This window comes from Pungitius pungitius, chromosome 1, assembly GCF_949316345.1.
Source record: "Pungitius pungitius chromosome 1, fPunPun2.1, whole genome shotgun sequence".
NCBI lineage: Eukaryota > Metazoa > Chordata > Actinopteri > Perciformes > Gasterosteidae > Pungitius > Pungitius pungitius.
In genome coordinates this window covers 5,075,153-5,088,563 of record NC_084900.1, presented here as the reverse complement: position 1 = coordinate 5,088,563, position 13,411 = coordinate 5,075,153, and the positions used below count along the sequence as shown (strand labels likewise).

At 46.5% G+C, this 13,411-nt stretch overlaps 2 protein-coding genes across 2 annotated transcripts; one reads left to right on the top strand and one right to left on the bottom strand.

The window, feature by feature from the left end:
* The first annotated feature begins 530 nt into the window (after positions 1–530).
* Positions 531–3,837, top strand: LOC119221691 (transmembrane protein 272-like). Its single transcript, XM_037477732.2, has 5 exons — positions 531–682; positions 2,143–2,228; positions 2,333–2,383; positions 2,519–2,752; positions 3,294–3,837. The coding sequence occupies exons 2-5, from the start codon at positions 2,165–2,167 to the stop codon at positions 3,500–3,502; spliced, it is 558 nt and encodes a 185-aa protein (XP_037333629.1). The 5' UTR covers positions 531–682; positions 2,143–2,164; the 3' UTR covers positions 3,503–3,837.
* Positions 3,838–6,438: 2,601 nt separating this feature from the next.
* On the bottom strand, positions 6,439–12,661 carry pcolceb (procollagen C-endopeptidase enhancer b). Its single transcript, XM_037481232.2, has 9 exons — positions 12,555–12,661; positions 11,387–11,495; positions 10,348–10,606; positions 10,128–10,252; positions 9,582–9,718; positions 8,861–9,489; positions 8,657–8,737; positions 8,374–8,544; positions 6,439–7,900 (listed from the first exon to the last, which is right to left on the bottom strand). The coding sequence occupies exons 1-9, from the start codon at positions 12,638–12,640 to the stop codon at positions 7,770–7,772; spliced, it is 1,728 nt and encodes a 575-aa protein (XP_037337129.2). The 5' UTR covers positions 12,641–12,661; the 3' UTR covers positions 6,439–7,769.
* Positions 12,662–13,411: the final 750 nt, after the last annotated feature.

The following is a 13,411-nucleotide window of genomic DNA, read 5'->3' as shown; positions in this document are numbered from 1 at the left end:
TTGAGCTATTAGCCTTAAAATTGAGCTATTTCTCTTGATCCCAGAAATAGAAAGAAAGAAACCACCTCTGATGTTGTTTGAATTTAAAGAGCTTTTGGATGCATTTTTTAAAAAAAAGGAAACGTTGCAAAATGTCACCCATGAAGAAACAAAACCTGTGATAAGTTTAAATAAACGTAGTGGTGTGTAACAGACATCTGTGGGTGTTCATGCTTATTTCATTCTACTGCATTCAGGTTAGTATTTGCTGCTTTAAATGTACATTTTCATTAAAAAATATAATTTACTTATGGACAAAAGGATGATGTTTGGATAGAAAGTGTAGGAATGTATGTTTAATAAGGCCACAATATTGGCGCACTTGAGGACCTCCATTTTGATCTGTCCTGCCCCTTACAGGGAAAAACTTCCGCAACTTTTTACTCGACTAAATCTACCTGACAGCTCCTAAAACTTAAAACGACGCAGTGTTGAGGTTTTAACTTCCCAAAAACACGGAAAACGAGAGAGAGAGAGAGAGAGCCTGTAGCCCGGTGTGGTAACCTCGCGGGAGCGCGTCAGCTGACCGCGTGAACGCCGTTCTGGGCTCGCGCGCTCCCGCGAGGTGGAAGTTTTTTCTGGAGTGTGGAGAGGGCGCGGCTGTTCACAACAGCAGGAAGTAAACCCCGGGACATGACCACAGGTAACTGGGCTGTCAAACAGCATCTTCTTTGTTTCTTTAAGGCTTCTTTACGACGCATCTCGCGGTTCTACCTGCGGTTTAAAGCCGGTTCCGAGAGTCCAGACGTCGGGCGCGTCGCCGCGTTAGACGGCGGGCGGAATGCGAGGCTGCTCACCTTTTATGTTCCCGCGTCTCCCCACCTGTAAAAACTAAAAGGGCTCAGATGCCATTTGATTAACTTCTTATAGATGGGGGGGACTAAATATAATACAACTTAACTTTTAAATGGGGCCCACGTGTTTTAAACGTCTCTTCAACGGATAAATTGCTCGCTGGAAACGTACAAGTAAAAACACTCAGTCACAACACATTTGATTCATTTGTATTTATTAACATCTGTAGAACACAACACTTTTCCTATACAAAAAAAAATAAACTATGAAATGTGTATCGTTTCTCTTTCAACCTCACGTTACAACATGACACATTAATGACTCTTTACCGTTACTTTTTTTTTTTTTTAGCACGTTGATGTTTCACGCACTTTTTTGACGGTTAAAAGACGTTGAAATCAGGTCTCAGACGTTCAGACCCTCATTTCAACCCGATTCGAACCATGTTTCAACGTTGAAATGACGTCTTGTGCTCACTGGGATTGTTTCCTCTTCACATATTGTGTCTCATTCTTATGCTACATTTGCGTTTCTTTTCACTGCTCGTCCTGCTCATTCTTTTCAAACATCAAACCGGCTTCTTTGGGGAATGCAGTCCGACCTTAGCTGTCATCTTAGCTGTCATCTTAGCTGTCATAGTATTCTAACTATGTCTTGAGGGCAAACCGTTCATGTCCAGGGAGTGTTTGGGGTTGATGGGCGTATAACCTGCCCTCCCTCTTATTTATAGTAACTTACACAATGTTGTTGTTGTTTTTTTCAGCAGAAATGTCCGTCAATGATTGGTGTTTCTTTTTTTCTCAAACCGTATTTTAGATTAAACTAATTTACCTAAACATTCAGGACTTTGGATCGCTACGAAAGATTAGACAACAATGGGTTGAAGGAAGCCTTTAGTTCCTTTTTTTTTTAAAATATATCAATAAATTCTTGTCTAGTAGGACAATATCATGACTCATTCTCATGTTAATATTTCTAAGGTGAAACCTATTTTTCTTATGCAGTTCTGGAGTAGCAAGGCCCCTCTTTACGGACTGTCCGTGTCCCTAAATCTTGTGTTATCGCATCATCTATGTTCAGCCCAGTGGTGGACGCTCATAATGAGGAGCTGCACGATGATCATTATAATTCAGACTGCCACATGAATGTCTGGTGTGTCTGTGCATCGTTCCTGCTCCCTAAGAAACTCAGTTACTTGATCATAAATTCAACGCTAATACAAATTTAGAGGGTTTTCTTCTTTTGAATAAAATGTCAAACATTCTATTCCCACATTCTCCCTCCGGGTGTTTTCCTTTCCTCCTGCAGGCGAGCTTCCCCATAAGCGATAATGTCGAGCAGCGGCCTCATCCGACGCATCCGCAGGACTCCTCAGCCCTCGACGCCGGTCCTGGGTGAGATCCGCGGACACCTCCACATCCCCGGCACGCTTCAGCGTAGTTCGGATACTACGCCCCCGAAAGGCCTTTCTTCTGATTGTTTCTCTTTCTCCTCGCAGTGTGCTCAAAGTTGGGAATTTGCATCCTCCCCGTTGCTCAGATCGCCATCGGTGAGTGAGCAGCAGTTGACACGCATTCTGTTCGCGGCGCTTGAACGTCGGAGGGAGGCCTGTCCTCGTTGAAATGAATGCAACCAATGCAACCATTCTCTCACACCCCCCCCCCCCCCCCCCCCTGCTCATCAGGTGCGGTCCACCTGGAGGACTGTCCCCTGCAGCGCTACATCCCCATCTACCTGATAGTGTCGGGAGTCTTTGGGATGGTGCTGGCGGTGCTCTCCTGCCTGCCCTGCACCAGAAGACCCGAAGGCGCCGCCGAAGACGGCGCCGAAGACGGCGGCCCGTCCACCCCGCTGAGTCGACTCTGCGCGGCCTGGAACTCGTTGACGTCTCTATTCCTCTTCTGCTGGTTTATAGCCGGTGAGTTTTTACGCGAATGAGCTCACGGGATGGAAAGCACGACCAGAGAGGGCGAACAGCCCAAACTACAGCCTCTAAAATGGGTACAATAAGCCTTTTTCATGTGTTCCACAACTGTTTTTACATTACAAGGCATTTATCCAAAGCGACTTACATTGCATTTTTAACCCATGGCTTACATTATTGCCTGGGGAGCCATTGGGAGTTAGGTGTCTTGCTCAAGGACACTTTGACAAGGCACACGGAGGAAGCCGGGATTCGAAACCGCCAACTTTGCGGCTCCCAATGCGCCACGCTACTCCATGCGCCACCATCGCCCCCGTTTTATCAGATTCTTCACACGTCCCAGTTTTTTCTTACTTCCTTGGCTATACACATTTTAAGGATTTAAGGATTTTAAGTCTTTGTTTGGCTCTATTTTGTTATCATACTATCCCATATCCCCATGCCAGTGCGCCACTTGTAGTAGCACGTGTTAGCCACTAGATGGCCTCTTTACAATTTTCCTGAATATGATGAAAGATGTCTCCCTCCTGCCCAGGTAATGTGTGGATCTACTCCATTTACGAGCCCAACTACACCAGGAACTCAACACATCCTCAAGCTTACTGCGACAAGACCCTCTACCTGTTTGCCTTCTGGACCACCACCTTATTCTACATCCTCCTGGGTCTCTTCCTGGTCGGCGGCTGCTGCGTCCTCTTCTGCTTCTTCCTGTGCGGCCGGGCCGACCCAGACGACGACGTTTAGGGACCAGCGAACCGACGATGGAGGCGGTCACAGGACCTGAGCTGCCTGGTGTCGATGCCCACCGAATTCCAAGATGCTGTAGATTTGTCCAAAAGATACCTGAGATGTATTGTTTACATGTTGGACTTGCGCTTGAATCAGAGTCCAAGATAAAGTGATAGATTCTTTGCTCTTTGAGACCTTTTTGCGGAGTTTTTTGTGTTGCCAATTTGTGTCAGAATAAAACAATCAAATGCCACGTCTTTTCCCATCAAGCATCCTTTGTAAGACTATATAAGATACAATTTGATGCCCAAGGAATGGCACGTTCAAAGGGGGAACAATTATTTTTTGATGGTCTCGTATGTAACATTGAATCACAATGCCAAACTATCAGATCAAACCATATGAGATTCACTGCTAGAAATAATAATGTAAAGGACCTGTGAGAGTGAGAAGTATTTTAATAGATGAAAGTTACGGATTTATTAGTTTAGCACCTGGTTGATATGGGCGCAAAGTTTAATGAAAAATGTGTTCACTCCTGTGGAAAATGACAATTCTCCTTCTCCAGGAAATGTGTGGATTGACTCCATCTATGAACCCAACTACAACAAGACCCTTTACCTGCATGCTTTCTGGACCACCAACCTGTTCTACCTCCTGCTAGCGTTCATCATTGTCAGTAGCTGCTGCTGCTGTCACACATTGGATGCTTTGGATTAACACTGTGGTCATTTACACAGCTAGTGTTGGCCAAACTGCTTTAAGACTTAAGGAGCCTTCCAGCTGGCATAGTGACGGTGACACATTCTGATCACTAATCAAAACACACCTCCTCAGGGTTGTTGATGAAAGATTAAATATAACTTTATGTTATACAGGGACGAGGATGAGGAGAGTGAGAAGATGAGCACAGGAGATACTCAGTCTAAGTGAGCAGATCCCTATATATATATATACACTCACCGGCCACTTTATTAGGTACACCTGTCCAACTGCTCGTTAACAGTTAATTTCTAAGCAGCCAATCACATGGCGGCAACTCAGTGCATTTAGGCATGTAGACATTGTCAAGACAATCTCCTGCAGTTCAAACCGAGCATCAGTATGGGGAAGAAAGGTGATTTGAGTGACTTTGAACGTGGCATGATTGTTGGTGCCAGAAGGGCTGGTCTGAGTATTTCAGAAACTGCTAATCTACTGGGATTTTTACGCACAACCATCTCTAGGGTTTACAGAGAATGGTCCGAAAAAGAAAAAACATCCAGTGAGCGGCAGTTCTGTGGGCGGAAATGCCTTGTTGATGCCAGAGGTCAGAGGAGAATGGCCAGACTGGTTCGAGCTGATAGAAGGGCAACAGTGACTCAAATAACCACCCGTTACAACCAAGGTGGGCATAAGAGCATCTCTGAACGCACAGTACGTCGAACTTTGAGGCAGATGGGCTACAGCAGCAGAAGACCACACCGGGTGCCACTCCTTTCAGCTAAGAACAGGAAACTGAGGCTACAATTTGCACAAGCTCATCGAAATTGGACAATAGAAGATTGGAAAAACGTTGCCTGGTCTGATGAGTCTCGATTTCTGCTGCGACATTCGGATGGTAGGGTCAGAATTTGGCGTCTACAACATGAAAGCATGGATCCATCCTGCCTTGTATCAACGGTTCAGGCTGGTGGTGGTGGTGTCATGGTGTGGGGAATATTTTCTTGGCACTCTTTGGGCCCCTTGGTACCAATTGAGCATCGTTGCAACGCCACAGCCTACCTGAGTATTGTTGCTGACCATGTCCATCCCTTTATGACCACAATGTACCCAACTTCTGATGGCTACTTTCAGCAGGATAAAGCGCCATGTCATAAAGCTGGAATCATCTCAGACTGGTTTCTTGAACATGACAATGAGTTCGCTGTACTCAAATGGCCTCCACAATCACCAGATCTCAATCCAATAGAGCATCTTTGGGATGTGGTGGAACGGGAGATTCGCATCATGGATGTGCAGCCGACAAATCTGCGGCAACTGTGTGATGCCATCATGTCAATATGGACCAAACTCCCTGAGGAATGCTTCCAGCACCTTGTTGAATCTATGCCACGAAGAATTGAGGCAGTTCTGAAGGCAAAAGGGGGTCCAACCCGTTACTAGCATGGGGTACCTAATAAAGTGGCCGGTGAGTGTATATATATGTATATGTATGTGTGTATATAGCACAGAAAATATAATATTGTTGCAACTCTTCATTAGAGTCATTAGAGAGTGACGACTGGACCAACAGAACCGAACGCCAGCGACTATTAAAAAGCCGTCTCACAACCAACCGTGCAGTCATCTTCATTTCCGGAACCCCTCCCCAGAACTCAGACGTGTTACATGTATATATATATTAGTTTGTCCCTGTGACCCTTCTCCGCCCTCATTAATTCTGTAAGTAAATTCATAGCCGAGGTCACGTGTATTTACCGGGACAATTTAGGAATTCCGTGAGAATCGCGTGACGCGAGAGGAGAAAAGAAAAAAAAGGTCGTCGGTAACTGAAAGTGTGACATTGAATGACAGGTGGGAGACGGGAGGTGGAGGCGAAGGCCTCCCCCTCGTTGAGCTCCTCCAGCAGGCTCACCGCCAGTAACCATGTGACCCTTGACCCCCGCGCTGCTTACTGTTGTTATATCAATAGGAAACTAAAGATTTTATCGTATTCAATGTAGGTTTTTTTCTATTTGAAATTATAACATATAATATTTGGTTACATTGCAGCAAACTGCTGCCTCATATAACACTATGTGAAAGCAGGGCCGGTACAATATAATACAAACAACATAGTGTGCCTATAATGTATATCAGAATGATAACATGGAATGGAGGAGCGGGGGGAGGGGGCGCGCCTAGGGCAGCCAATGGGCTAGAGCCGGCTCTGCATACTTTATTTACTTTTTTGCCAAAGATAGAAAATCACCACAAGCACCAGCGTCACAGCAATTCATTTTATTCCAGACATATTCTATTTTACTTAGATAAACGCAGCAGAACACTTTATATGTCCTAACTTTTCATGACTGCATTTCATCATGTCAGATGTCTCAATTCCGTTCAGAATAAAGTCTCGGCTCATTGTGTAAAGTCACAAGGTGTCGAAAGCGCTGGGGGTTTCAGGACGTTGCGGCTTTCTGTTGTATCAGTGTGTCATGCTGCCTCAGCACAAGCACCACATGAGAACTAAAGACCACTTTGCATGCTACGAGGTAATAATAAAATACCAGTGAATGTATTAGTGAATTTATTCTTTTTATTATCTAAATTGCCTATGAAATAAATGTAATGCAGTACAGTATTATCTTTATCAAAGTTTTACTGCAATGTGTATTGTGTCGCATCAAAGCGACACTCAAAGAAAGCACCTCAAAATTGTACTTAAATACAGTATTTCAATTATCTAAATACTTGGCTGAATAAACAGCTATTTGCTCATTGCTATTTAGTGAGGACTCCGAATCGAAGCTTTTGCTTTTCATGCACTGCAATGATACCAACAAGCCACTAGATGTCGTCTGCATACAGAGAGTGGGACAAACGGATTAAAACCGTAATCGACACACAATTTACCAACCTTAGTCTTATCTTCTATTTCTTACCTAGAGCTATCAAATGATGTTCAAAGTTGGGAAAAATACACGTCTGTGAGACCTTTCCCTGGGTGTTCCTTTTCAAATCATGTCCAATTAACTAGATTTCCTACAGCTGAAGTCCAATCAGGGTGTACAAACATCTCAAAGATGATGGGAGTCACCTGAGATACATTTCAAATAGATGAGGAGTTAACAGGGTATTTCCTTTTTGTATTATTGGGGTTAAATATACTCGAATTGTATACTTTTTGGGAATGGGCACAATGAATTAGGGAAACATTGTATTTCTGATTACCAAGTAAATAACCCGTTTCTCACGCCTCACACACACAGCTCCTCTAATTTGTGCAGGGTGACATTAAGGCTCTTTAAATGTTCTTGCTCCGCTTCCCAATCACCGAGTGTAAACCAGCCCTAGAATCACATGTTTAATGGATCTGCAGCTTTTGTCACAGACTTATTATAATTTACATACTAAAATACAAAACATTATTCTTAACTATGTATGCTTTTTTTTTTCCCCACAATGTTTTACGAAAGCATTCCGTTGTGTAAAAAAACAACAACAACAAAAAAAACAAGCGTTGACCATGACTCAATAATATTCTCACTTTTTACGTCCCAGTTAAGTTATGAGACGGTCAGTCCGGGCCGATCGGTCAGCAGGGTTTGCGCGCGAGGTTGGCGAGAGCTTTGCCGTGGACGGGCTGGTAGAGGAGGGAGAAGCTGGAGGGGCTGAGGAGCCCGTTGCCCTGTGCGTCGACTTTTCCCATCAGCACGTAGTTGCGACCTGAGCAGGAGAAACGGTCGTCAAGAGTCATCAAATGGGCCCGAACGGACGGACGCGTTGTTTTGATTTGAAGAAACGCTTTCCGTAATATTCTTCATGTTTTTATCATTATCAAACAAAGTCACAATTTCATCCCCAATCCAATTTTATTCCCGCCTGTGAGATTTATTGGTTGAAATAAAGAATCACATCGTCTGCATACAATGAGTTTCTGCCAGTTTGCAAATCATTAGCACAAAAGGAAATAAGATTTATTTTATATATATTGCTTTTTGAAAAAGAACCATTTATTAAAGCTGGTATGTTTTAGCTTAATTTCACGGAATGTTATTGATTTCTGATCAAACTTGTGCGATAATAAAAACGTACACAGATGGACATTTATGTATCCGTTGATGCTATTGACACATTTCAGTCAGCAAAAAAAAAAAAGGTTTTGCGTCTGTAGTATGCAGCGGCGGACACCGTGGTACCTTTGATGAGTCCGGGGCATCTCTTGCAGGTGGAGGACAGCGTGACCGACATGATGGGCCCCGATTTGGCGATGTTCAGTCCTCCCGCCTTATACGCCTTGATGACGGACACCTCCGCTGTTGCCGAGCCTCTTGGACCAGATGTCAAAGAGGTCACCTTACCTGTAATCACTGAGAAAGTGCAAAGAAAGGGAACACATTTGAATGGTATTTATTTTCCCCCAAAATATCCTGATATCCAGACACAGAAGTTTGTGAAGATAAAAGCCCTTATTTGACTCACCAAAGTCGTTGGGGCAGAAGCTCGATTGGAGAGTTCCGGTCCTCTTGCAGGGTTGTGTGCACAGCGGGTTCAGAGGTAAAGCTGAAAGGAAACGCACATAGCGACAAACGCATGATAACGCGCATCAAACTGCAGCCTGATGCAGATCTGCATGCATGCATACATGACAGCAAATCGTTAGCTTAAAAATACGCTTCCACTCACGTTTGCTTCTCACGAGAGGCTTCTTTGTGACGGTCTTGGTCACTCCAGGTTTAACGGTTCCTTTAGGCTTAATCTTCGGTTTGACTGCAGGTTTAACTCTGCTCTTAACGGTTGGCTTCGCTGGCTTGACGGCGGGTTTTGCGGCGGGCTTGGTCTTGAGCGCGGGCTTTCGTGTGGGTTTGGCTTTGATGACTGGTTTTCGCGTGGGCTTAATCATCTTGGGCTTGGGCGTGGGCTTGGCTCTCGGCTTGAACCCAGGTTTAGGTGCAGGCTTTTTCACGGGCGCTTTGGGGGTCGGTCGAGCTGGCTTGGGTTTCGGCGAGGGCTTGACGACGGGCTTGCGCGGCAGAGGCTTCGCCGGCGTCTTCACCGGTGGTTTTTTGGGCGGTTTCGGCATGGGTTTGGAGCCCGGCCGTGGTCTAGGGGTCGGTCTGGTGGGTTTGTTGGGCTTCGCGACCGCTCGTTCCGGCACTGAGGTCGTCTGAGGCCCGTAGATGAAGTCCCCCCCGGCCGTGGGCGCCCGGGACCCCCGGGGCACGCTGGAGTAGTGGGCCATGAAGCCATCGGAGGTCACGCTTAGGTCGGAGACGAACTGGACAAGGAGCTCGTTCCCATTTGTCACTATGGTTCTACGTATATGGGCAGCAAAATGAAAGAGGATTAGAGGATTAGTAAAGGCAGGGGGGGGGTCTTTTAGCGTAGCCGTGCCTTTTGATCTCACCCTGGTGACCTGTCGCCGCAGAATCTGCCAATCCGCCGCGAGTTGTCCCGCTCTCCCCCGTTAAACAACGCCACGTAGTCGTAGCGGCAGTACGTGTCGGCCTCCAAGTCCAGCTTCACAAACTTCACCTCGATCACCTGGTGCAGGAGTAAAACACGCCAATAAAAACACGCCCACCCCCTCAAAAAAAAAAACGCAGTCCAGTAGGCAGTGGTGGAGGACTGCTGGAATACAGGAGAGCATTTACTCCCTCCCTCCCTCGCTCGCTCTCTTCACTTCCTTCCTTCCTTCTCGCCTGACTTTCAATCTCTCGGCAAACACGACACACACCTTCGGGCCTCAATGGAGCCTTTCACTCCGTCACAGGGCGGCCTGTCTCACGCTTTCTGGAAAACGCACACCTGCGCCACGTCTGTGCGTCCCGAGGTTTTAAAACGTTTCCTCGCGACGCCCCCCCAGCCCCCCCCCCCCTCCTCGACTGCCGTTTCCATTTCACCTTTGACCTTCCTAGATATCTTTTTAACAACTACGGAACACAACACTTACGTTGCTTGGTTCTACGGAGATGTGCCAGGAGCAGCTGATGCCTGCTGGGTAGTTGGAGTTGGGCCAGTTGGGCGTCTTCACGGAGCCCTGCGCTTTAGTCAGACGTCCTCCACAGAACTGGTGCTCTGTTGGGGGGGTAGGTAAAAAAGGAAATGCTAACTGACCATCTGAACAGTTTTTAGCTTGATGGTGTCATTTTGGGATTTTTGCTTATGGTCACCTTCCACGTGGGGCTTCCCGGCGCTGAAGGCGGCGATGAAGCCCCTCCCTCCGGTGCCCTCGTCCGACACCATCTCCAGCATCATGGTGTTGGAGGTGGCGATGACGGCGCCCGGCCGGAACGTCCCGCAGAAGCGCCCCAGCTTCTGCACCAGGCGGGTGTGGCCGTTGTAGACGTCCAGGTAGTCGTAGCGACAGGTGGGGTCGGCCTCCATGTCGAAGAGGCGGAAGGACAGCATCACCACGTGACCCTCCGGGACCTGGAGAAGGGCGACGGAATTGTGGTCAATCATCACTTTGCAGCACGACACCAGGTGGGATTTTTTTTAGGGGAATGTCGATAAAATGATTCACAAAAATATATTTAGAGTTTTTAAAAAAAAAATCCTGCTTCCAATGTGTTGAATGTCTTAATTACTCTAATAAGCTTTTGTTATTCTCATGCTAGTGCAGCTCATGGGGTGATTAGTGAGAGTGGAGACAGGTGTTTATCGTTCGGTCCCCTCAGAGCAGGTTACATCTGCCCAATGATGCTAGAGGGGGGGGGGGGGGTGTTCATTTTTTCTTTATTTAATAATAATTTTCTGTTACAGTTGGTAAACTGAATTTGGGTTTGTCCAAAAAATAAGTTTTAGATTTTCAGGAATCGAATTGATTCTTTTTTTTTGGAACTTTTAAAAGCGCTGCGTCCGCTCCAATGAGCAGATGGTACGTTCCAGGTAGAGAAGATATAAAACCAGCCTCTATAGTTGGGAGGCTTTTGTTCATCTTGCTGTCCTCCTTCCTTGTTCCTCATTTAACCGTTAGGTACTTCATTTTGAAAAAGGGTTTAAAGTGGTATAAACCCAATGTCTTTTTTTCTTCTTTTTTTTTTAATATCCTTAGCATATAAGCTGTTGGGGGGGAAAAAAAAATTCTGGAGGAAAAAAATATGAGCTCGATCATTTTACAATGAGGACACCTCTGTGTCCTGAGACATGGAAACCCAAACCTTCCTCGACGGGGTTTTCATTACAACAACCTGGCAGAAAGCGACTCACGGTGATGTACCAGGTGCATCTGCTGTTGGGCTTGTAGGGGTTGGGGAACCCTTCGCTGGCCACCACGCCGGAGTCGGTGACCAGGTGGCCCCCGCAGAGGAAGACGGGCCTGAAAAGGGTCATCAAAGAGTCACCGCTTTAGAGCATTCGGGCAGCGCGGACACACACACACACACACACACACTGACATCCGCAGTGGCACAGTGTGCTTCTGTTCTCTGACCCTGGGGGGGGGGGGGCGAGGGCAGGTTTCCAATGAGCTCTCCTGATTTTGTGTTTATTTATTCCTTCATTTATTCTTTAAAACGTTGCGTCAAACCGAGCCACGGAGACTACGTCTACACGCCTCCTCTCGTGCACCACCAGAAGGCGGTCAGCAGACGTAGCGGGTCATTTACTTTTGAGCAGGCGGGGGGGACTTGGATCAAAGCGGGGCCATTTTGCAGCAGACTCGTTAATTTAGATGTCGGCTGCTGTTGTCGGCCTGGCTCCTTTTTAAAAAAACAAAAAACAAATCATCAAACTGGTCCCCGTGGCTCCGTGTTTGCTGTTTTGTGCTTGTTTCGTGGAGAAAAAGAGGGCAAAATGAATGTTGTCAATATTGTGGGAAGACAGTTCCTTTTAAAAAAAAAAAAAAAAAGGTTCTTTCTTAACCTTGTGGCATGTGTTCCGTGTCTCGGGTGCCGCGAGGCCACATTTGGCCCCACAAAACAAACAGTGACGTCACTCCCCTTCGGAGCCACAGCTATTTGTTTGTCTCGTGTTCAGTTTACACCCCGCGTGTGTAAAGTGGCAGCGCCAACAAGTCCACCGATGCATTTCCCAGCACGAAATACAGCACACTGCGTGTGAAAAGCCGTCACGTTTTGTCCCGTTAAATCGCTGCATCGGGCTAAAGCGCTTTAGTCGTCGTTTTGTGTTTCTTGGACTCCCATCTTCCTAAAAAAAAAACAAAAAAAAACTGCAGCCTTCTATTCCTGCAACTATAATCACACAGTGGTTGACTCCAGGCAGATGAGTCCTCAAACACAACGTGCCACATGTTCACAAGCCCGACGCACAAGAGGGACATTGGCAGCCACGTCGTGGCCACACATCCCCAAAGACCTTTTTTTTAAAAAAATATATATTTTTGTATTTTTTTTTTAATCTAAAATCTCTCACCTACCTGGAGAAGTTGCTCTGACTCTGCGCTTCAGTCCATCCCAGCGTGAGAATGACAAGAAGGCCCACTGTCCACAACCTGTCCCCCATCCTGCTGTCCCTAAAGAGGTTAGGAAAAGACCGGAGAAGAGGAGGAGGAGGAGGAGGAGGAGGAGGAGGAGGAGGAGGAGGAGGAGGAGGAGGAGGAGGAGGAGGAGGAGGAGGAGAAGAAGAAGAGGGAGGAGGGAGGAATCTGAGTGGAGGCGTGGAGAGACGGGGGGGGGAGGGAGGGATGTGGACATGATGGGTGAAGAGAAGGTGTGTGTTTAACGCAGGGAAGGAGAAGAAAGAGGGGGGAAAAAAGGTGAATTAATGTAACGTGAGGGACAGAAGGCAGTTTGACAACTGGACAAAACGTACGACCAAAAGTGATGCATGTATAGCTAAGTGTATGTTATGTGTGTGTCTCTGTTTAAGGACAGAGTACCACTGTTGTGTGTGTGTGTGTGTGTGTGTGTAATGACAGACTGAATGTACCACCAGGCATCAGTGTTTGGCACCGTCGGCATGCAGCTCTTTGGTCGGTTCCCTTTTGGTCCAGACGGAAATATCCCAACAGCCACTGGGTCTGTTGTGTCGCAACTAGGGCTGTCAAAAATAGCGCGTTAACGGCGTTAATCAGCTGTTTGTTGTTAATTACGTCAATTTTTTTGACGCATTTCACGCATGCGCAGTGTGACAAATTATTCAGGTCAGTAAAGTGCCTCTTCCTCTAGGGAATGCACTTCATCCTATACAACACATTACTGCCACCTGCAGGCATATGTCAGGACGTCAGGTTCAGCAAGTCGTTTGCGCCAGAGACCTGCACCCCTCCCCCCC